The sequence below is a fragment of the Argopecten irradians genome, chromosome 2 (assembly GCF_041381155.1).
Source record: "Argopecten irradians isolate NY chromosome 2, Ai_NY, whole genome shotgun sequence".
Taxonomy (NCBI): Eukaryota; Metazoa; Mollusca; class Bivalvia; order Pectinida; family Pectinidae; genus Argopecten; species Argopecten irradians.
The window spans coordinates 40,501,226-40,509,845 of NC_091135.1; the positions used below are offsets into that span (position 1 = coordinate 40,501,226).

The 8,620-nt window shown below is 36.3% G+C and overlaps 1 protein-coding gene across 1 annotated transcript in view; it reads left to right on the forward strand.

The window, feature by feature from the left end:
• The window catches only part of LOC138315481 (CCR4-NOT transcription complex subunit 1-like), a 30,234-nt gene extending 24,462 nt beyond the window's left edge, over positions 1-5,772 (forward strand). The window contains exons 40-49 of the mRNA XM_069256534.1: positions 153-389; positions 755-918; positions 1,201-1,318; positions 1,579-1,680; positions 1,950-2,207; positions 2,437-2,505; positions 2,779-2,956; positions 4,330-4,462; positions 4,706-4,840; positions 5,302-5,772. Of these exons, the coding sequence (XP_069112635.1) occupies positions 153-389; positions 755-918; positions 1,201-1,318; positions 1,579-1,680; positions 1,950-2,207; positions 2,437-2,505; positions 2,779-2,956; positions 4,330-4,462; positions 4,706-4,840; positions 5,302-5,386 (1,479 nt within the window). The 3' untranslated portion in view covers positions 5,387-5,772. The remainder of the gene's footprint in view (positions 1-152; positions 390-754; positions 919-1,200; positions 1,319-1,578; positions 1,681-1,949; positions 2,208-2,436; positions 2,506-2,778; positions 2,957-4,329; positions 4,463-4,705; positions 4,841-5,301) is intronic.
• Positions 5,773-8,620: the final 2,848 nt, after the last annotated feature.

An 8,620-nucleotide genomic window follows, 5' to 3' on the forward strand; every position in this document is an offset into this window, starting at 1 on the left:
AACAGATTATTAGAAAATCTAAAGAAAGGAAAACAAATACAATTTAAAAAAAAAATGAAAAATGTGTATTGATGAAGTGAGTCTTAACTAATTTAATCATCTTCAATTCATTATTTGCATCAGCAGTCTATATGTGAAGCTTGATGTTTCAGATGCACCAGCAGGGAATCCTTAAGACTGATGATCTCATCACACGGTTCTTCCGCCTCTGTACTGAGATGTGTGTCGACCTGTGTTACCGCGCTCTGGGCGAACAGTCTCAGAACCCTGCTCTAGTCCGTGCCAAGTGCTTTCACACACTCGATGCTTTTGTCCGACTCATCGCACTCCTCATCAAACATTCGGGTGACACTGCCAACACCGTCACCAAGATCAACCTTCTCAACAAGGTAAACTAGATAAAGTATTAGGTCTGTAAAACAGACATCTTCAGACTTATTTTATTTATGAATATCTTATTGATCATGAACTTCTGTTATTCAGATAAAGTACAAATTTTAACAGTTTGTAGCGAGAGGATGGTGAGTTATCTACTCATCAACAGAATTGCATTAATAGGTGTCCTTGGTAAAATATGAGAATGAGATTTTAACCACCACTGTTTCAACATTTCAGGTGTCTGAACACTTTATTTATATGATGATTACTTTAAGAGATTAATACTGGTCTTTTAAAAAAAATTCTGATGGAATTATGGTAACTTTGTGTATTATTTTGACTTGGTACAAGCTTTGTTGATATTTGTGTTACACAGGTGTTGGGTATTGTGGCGGGAGTACTCCTACAGGACCATGCTGTACGCCACTCAGAGTTTCAGCAGCTACCATATCATCGCATCTTCATCATGCTATTCATTGAGCTGAACGCTCCAGAACACATCCTTGAGAACATCAACTTCCAAGTGCTCACTGCATTCTGGTAGGTTTACAACAGCAATACTGGTGTGACAGTTTGGTGTCATTAAAAAATATTTGATCTTCAAAATCTATCTGATTTTTCTATTGAAACCAAAATTAATTTTAGGATATCAACCATCAAAGAAATTTCACTGCTGGTTAAATTATATTTAACTGTTTCATTTGTAATATGTCTTCTGTTGCTATTCTGATTTTATAAAAACATTAAAATATTTGCAACACTTTGTTCTTTCTAAAGTGTTATAACAAAGATTAACAATATCACCTTGTTTGGTTTCTGTAGCAACACATTCCATGTGCTAAGGCCAGCTAAGGCTCCTGGGTTTGCATACGCCTGGCTGGAGCTGCTCTCACACCGAGTGTTCATAGGGAGGTTACTGGCTCTCACGCCCCAACAGAAGGTACGCACTGTCAATATTGTGTTTACTAGAAACATCATAGCCATAATTTAGAGTTGTTTCCCTTCCTTTATGTTGGAAAGACTTATGATCAAGTGATGAAACATAATTGGAACACTTTTAATGTATCCAATCTAATGATATAAGCTTTAAACTAGCTACACATATCCAGGAACATACTTCTTTGAAGTTTAAACATTGATTATTGGAATGATATTATTATCCTATAGACAAATGATACTGATTACATTGATATATTATAGGGCTGGGGAATGTACGCACAGTTGCTGCTCGACTTGTTCAAGTTCTTGACCCCGTTCTTACGCAATGCTGAGCTTACAAAGCCAACACAACTCCTCTACAAGGTGAGTTATAACATGAAAATCCATTTAATAAAAAAATTACATAAGCTTAGGACAATTTGTTGTTTATTTGACTCTATCCATAATAAACCAAAATAAAAGGTAGGGATCTTTCTACATAAGAACAAAAAAGACCTAACTGTTTCAGTCTATGAGAAAATGATGGCACCTGCCAGCTGCCAATATTGTTTTTACTTACATTTTAGTATACGTTTGACAAACAATTTCTCTACATTACTGATGCTTAACCCATATTGGACACTTATTTCCAGGGAACACTGCGTGTTCTGTTAGTGCTACTCCATGACTTCCCAGAGTTCTTATGTGACTACCATTATGCCTTCTGTGATGTCATCCCACCCAACTGTATTCAAATGCGCAATCTCATTCTGAGTGCATTCCCGCGCAACATGCGATTGCCCGACCCATTCACACCCAATCTCAAGGTGGACATGTTGGCCGACATCGCACATCCACCCCGCATACTTACCAACTTTGCCAAGATGATTGAGCCAGCCTCTTTTAAAAAGGTATACAATTATAAACAACATCAAGATACATTGATATGAAAACCTATTCTTACCTAAATCATTAATAATAAGACAATTCAATTCCACAAAGCATTTATGTGATATATTCAGAATCTTTTCTGAAGTCCTTGAATTATAAACATTTTGATCTTTGAAGTGGTAATGTTTGATTCATTTGGAAAATCTTTGTCTGATATAATGATAGTAAATTGATGTTAATTTTTAACAGGACTTGGACTCCTACCTGAAGACGAGGTCACCTGTCACCTTCCTGTCAGACCTGCGCAGTAATTTACAGGTATGTTAGAATTGCTGGCCCATCTTCCTTATCAAGATGTACCGGTACACATGCATATATCTTTAAATAAATGTTTATGAGATCAAAATAAAAATTCATGAACCTCATGAACAATATTTATATATGTTGAGAATTTAGTTGTGTAGAGTTCAGCTGTTTATGTCAGTAGGTCTTGATTATTTTAAGTTACTATACTTGTCCCCATTATCTTGTCTTATTTCATGCAATTCTAGAGTAGTCTTGCTCTGTACATAGCTTGATTCACCTTTACAGCTGAATGAGCCTGGTATGAGGTATAACATCCCTCTGATGAATGCCCTGGTGCTGTATGTTGGTACCCAGTCCATCCAGCATATCCATAGTAAGGGCCTCACTCCAAGTATGTCAACCATCGCACATTCTGCCCACATGGACATTTTCCAGAACCTTGGCGTTGATCTCGATACAGAAGGTGAGTTCTTGTGTCAAAGAGTATCCTTATCACAAATTCATACATGCCATACCTCCCGGCGTGAGACAAAACCTCCCGTATTTTAAAGCCTTTTATTGTCTCCCGGCAGGAGAGTCTAAATTCCCGATTTCTATAAACCCCTCCGTTTTATTTTCGTTGCCACATTTGTGTACATGCTAGGTTAATTTTAGCACGAGAGTAACCACTCCCTGACCCCCTGACCAACACCCAAGTGGCCCTAATTAGCAGCCTTGGGCCATTTCCACCTTGGCTTGTGGTGTCACTTTCACTCACGTCTGTGTATTACGTAAACTGATGTCAAGCAGCCGATCGCGATCGGCTGCCTAGAAGACAATCAGCTGGCCTTTCAATAAATTTTATGACTACAGCTACTGAGCATTACAACAAAACAAATACTGCTTACAACTGTGAATGATTTACTCACGTTTTTAATGTTAAATAGGCCTATCTGTATTTGATGGATGTCACAAACTTTGCAATCGTAATGGCCGCCATTTTTGGTAATTGTAAAAAATGATCCGGATTTTATAGAATTTCCGGATTTCCTAATAACCACGTTTTTAAAAATGGAAAAAGTATTTTTTTTTTTAGAATTTCTGTGTGAATTTATTTTTAGAAAAAAATATATTAATTATAAAAAATTATCAGTAGTAACTGAATTTAAATAAATAAAATTAAAAAGAAATTTACTTTTTTTCTCTCTCAGATTAAATTACATTTTGAATACTACTGTAACGATTCTGTTTTTTTTTTAATTTGGTGCTTGTAAATGTAAGAACTTTATCTAAGTTAATTATCCGTTATTGTGAAAGATTATTAAAAAGCCCAGTCTAATATTTCGAACAATAAAACTGCTCCAGAACTGGGTGTATATAGGGATGTGACTACTTTTGCAAAACCACACATTCCTTTATTTCAGTAAAATTCAATATGAATGCAGAATTTCATCATAAAAAAGCAGATATTTAATTTATTCATATATGTCGCGCGTATACCTCCCTCTTTTGAGACCAAAATCCCTCAAAATGGTTATCAATCTCCCTCACCACCCCTAGAAAAATATGGCATGTATGCAAATTTGTATATAGAAATGAAACTTAAAAGTCAATTCTGATGGTAAAAAGCTAATTCCATAGTTTTTATTTGAAAAGTAAATCTCAACTATTGATAAAAAGAAATGGTCTCTGTACAGTGCATGTTTCTCTTTTTGAAAAGCCGCTATAGACATGCTTTATTTACTAACATTTGTCTTTAATGTATAATTATGATATGTTTGGTTGTTTTCCTTATAGTTTGATTTGTATTCCTATATGTTACAATGTAAGTATTAAAGTTATCCCCCTTCATTCCAGGTCGGTACCTGTTCCTGACCTCCATCTCTAACCAGCTGAGATACCCAAACAGTCACACTTACTACTTCAGCTGTACACTACTGTACCTATTCGCTGAAGCCAACACTGAGGCCATACAGGAACAAATTACAAGGTATGTACACAAACATCACACTGAATCCTTGATAAGGGAAACCCTTGTCATTATCTGCAGCCTTCACTTTTATAACATTAATCCTAGAAAAGCAGCATGAAATTCTATTTACAAGTATAACTGATTTCAAAATATTTTATACACATTTTAGAAACCTTTATCTGTTTGCAAGAAAAAAATCTTAAAGAAGTTATCTGATGATGCAAATCCCATTTTAGACTAGTGTTTACGTATTGTTTTCAGGGTGCTACTGGAACGGTTGATTGTCAACAGGCCTCATCCCTGGGGACTTCTCATCACATTCATCGAGCTCATAAAAAATCCTCAGTTCAAGTTCTGGAATCACGAGTTTGTGCATTGTGCTCCAGAGATTGAGAAGTAAATACACTTTTATTGTTTCGCCAGTTGCAAAATTCAATGATTTTGTTGGTGGAATTTAAGCATTATCATAGAGAAAAGATAGGATTTTAAACTAAAGATTTTCATTTCACGATGAAAACTGTTTCAAAAATGGGTTTATGAAGTTGAAAATATTGAGTACAAGATTTGTTTTGTTTAAGAATGATATACAGTCAATAATATTGTCCTTCTTAATACTCTTTTCAGAATAATATGTTGTAGTCTGAATCTACTTAGAGAATGCCTAGTGTTCACTGTAAACCAACATGAGCCATTACATTATGCGTGTTTTGCACGTGATAAGAATTCGTGAAAATAAATTTCCACGAAAGTATCTCGACCTAAAACACAAAATTAAGTCACTGTGAAAAATAAGTTGGTTTGCAGTAATAAAGATGTTAAACAAAATAAACCTAATTTAATGTCCTGTTGTTTTACAGATTGTTTGAGTCAGTCGCCCGATCCTGTATGCAGCCCAAGTCAGGACAAAGTCTGAGAGAGACTGAATCAAACGAAATTCACTGATCTCTATTGGTACAGAAGGAACAAGGCTTTTAACAGTCAAAGTTTATTTTTTGAAACAAGACAGCTATCATTATCAAGTCAGATCATGTGATTTTGTTACAAGAATTTGAAGTGGAATTCTTCGAAAATAATGTGTGAATAATATTATATGACAATTTTTGCCAAGGCAAATAAATAAGACTGTGTTCGTATGACAGAGACATTTATAAAATAACGTTAAGAAGTTTCCGAGGAAACTGGGCACTGAATGGCCATTGTTATTATAAATAATGTGTGTAGATTTTGTGAGTTATGTATAGATGGCAAAGTTCTAAGAAGAATGTTTGTTTCCTGTCTACCAGGAACTTGGAATTATTGTCTCTTGAAATAAATCTTTATTGCTTGCATATGATGTCTCGTTTTATAGATCATTACTATATTCAAATGTATTACTATCAAAATACAATGAACAGCAGGGCCCAGTTCAAAAAGTGATTGTTTAGGCTTATCACAGTTTATAGATCTACAAAATGGGAATTTTCATATCAAGATTAAATAATTTCTGGTATAAATACAAATTTAACAAAAAAAATATTTATATTTCTAATAACTTAATTCTTTACCTGCTTGCTGAATTTGGTGAAAAGATAATCATAAATATTGCAGCAAATGACAAATGAAAATTTCACATAGAGCTTATCACCCTTTGAACAACTGGGCCCTGGTCTCACTAATCATTACTTGAGAGAAGTTCATTTATCTATGGTACTGTCAAGGCAGTCGATGAATCCATAGGTAGATTTTTGATCGAGTATCTACACAAATAAGTCTCTATGTTTAACAAGACATCCCAGAGGGATCTTGGCGCCCACCAAAGAATGATCTATGTCTGACAAAGGAAAGAGGGATCTTTTCTCTGCTTTTCAAACTTTTAGTACATTATTACTACATATGAAAGGAGCAGATATGATAGGACCAGTATTTGGCCATAATTTTTCAGACCGAAAAATATTAACTCTGATCTACATCAATTTCACATCAATAAATACTCTCATACTTGCCATTCATCAAAACATAACTTTTTATAACCATGTACACGTTATGCTCCACCTATGACGTCATCAAATTGATGATTTTCCTCTTCTCGCCAAATTTTGCTAGAAGTTCATCATCTTTAGGTTAGAAAAGGCTTGAAATCGATTAGGCCACCAACTTTGAGCAACTTTATATTTTGCATGGATATGCGTAAATACACGATACACAACGTGTGAAAATCTCTTTCTGCTCCACGAAGGCGCAAATTGATGATTTTCCTCTTCTCGCCAAATTTTGCTAGAAGTTCATCATCTTTAGGTTAGAAAAGGCTTGAAATCGATTAGGCCGCCAACTTTGAGCAACTTTATATTTTGCATGGATATGCGTAAATACATGATACACAACGTGTGAAAATCTAATTCTGCTCCACGAAGGCGGCCACATTCATTTTCAGAGAAAACCACTCAAAAAGTATGATTTTTCAAGGATTTTTGTGAAAAATGGCGGGAAACTGCATGTTAATGACGTCATAATGAACATAATTGGCACATGCAGGATATTTTCGGGATGTAATGTGTTAGCAAATATATTCAACTCTTATATGGCAAATTATGTTGTTCTTTACTGGAGAATTAATTTTGCGGCCATATTCGAGTCTTGACGTACCTTCTCCTTTGAGAAATATCCTTTGAGTACTTTCTGAGATATATAACAGTAACAAACTTCAATTATCAAAAAAACAAGATGGCTACCTGTCGGCCATCTTTTTGACCGATCAGTCCTAATATGCAATATGCACAACTAAGGTCTTAGGGGATTTTACATATAAAATATGAGGACGATCACTTCAGTACTTTCTCAGATAAAGTGGTAACAAGCTTCAACTATCAAAATCCAAGATGGCGGCCTGACGGCCTTCTTGTTCACTGATCGGTACCAAAAGGCAATATGCATAACCAGGGACCTAGGGGAATCTGCACATGAAATTTGACACAGATCCCTTCAATGCTTTCCGAGAAATAGTGGTAACAAGCTTCAAATATCAAAATCCAAGATAGCGTCCTGTCGGCCTTCTTGTTCACCGTTCGAACCGAAAATGCGACCCCTAGGGGAACCTGCACAATTCTTGTTATCGCTATTTCTCAGAAAGTACTGAAGGGATCTGTCTTAAAATTCATATACATGTATATGTTCCCCTGGGGCTCTAGTTGTGCATATTGCTTTTTGGAACGGATCAGTCCACAAGATGGCCGCCAGGCAGCCATCTTGGATATTGATAGTTATAGTTTGTTATCGCTATTTCTCAGAAAGTACAGAAAGGATCTGTCTCAAATTTCACATGTATGTTCCCCTAGGGACCTAGTTGTGCATATTGCATTTTGGGACCAATCGGTCTACAAGATGGCCGCCAGGCAGCCATCTTGGATATTGATAGTTATAGTTTGTTATTGCTATTTCTCAGAAAATGCTGAAGGGATCTGTCTCAAATTTCACATGTAGGTTCCCCTAGAGACCTTGTTGAGTATATTGTGTTTTGGGAACGATCGGTCAGCAAGATGGCCGCCAGGCAGCCATCTTGGATTTTGATATTTAAAGTTTGTTATAGCTATTTCTCAGAAAGTACAGAAAGGATCTGTCTCAAATTTCACATGTATGTTCCCCTAGGGACCTAGTTGTGCATATTGCATTTTGGGACCAATCGGTCTACAAGATGGCCGCCAGGCAGCCATCTTGGATATTGATAGTTATAGTTTGTTATCGCTATTTCTCAAAAAATGCTGAAGGGATCTGTCTCAAATTTCACATGTAGGTTCCCCTAGGGACCTTGTTGAGTATATTGTGTTTTGGGAACGATCGTTCAGCAAGATGGCCGCCATCTTGGATTTTGATATTTAAAGTTTGTTATCACTATTTCTCAGAAAGTACTCAATGGATCTGTCTCAACCACTCATATGTAGGTTCCCCTAGGGCCCTTGTTGTGCATATTGCGTCTTGGGACTGATCGGTCTACAAGATGGCTGCCCAATCGTAATTCCTCGGGCATTCTTGAAAGAATATTGTTTTTCCGTGCTTGCCGGAAAGGCCCGAGGAAGTCTGATTGCTCTGAAGTACCACCGAAGTCGCCATATTGGATCTACTTCGTTGGAACTACATTCAACATGGCAACCTCCGTTTTTCCGTGCTTGCCGGAAAGGCCCGAGGAAATCCGATTGGATGGAT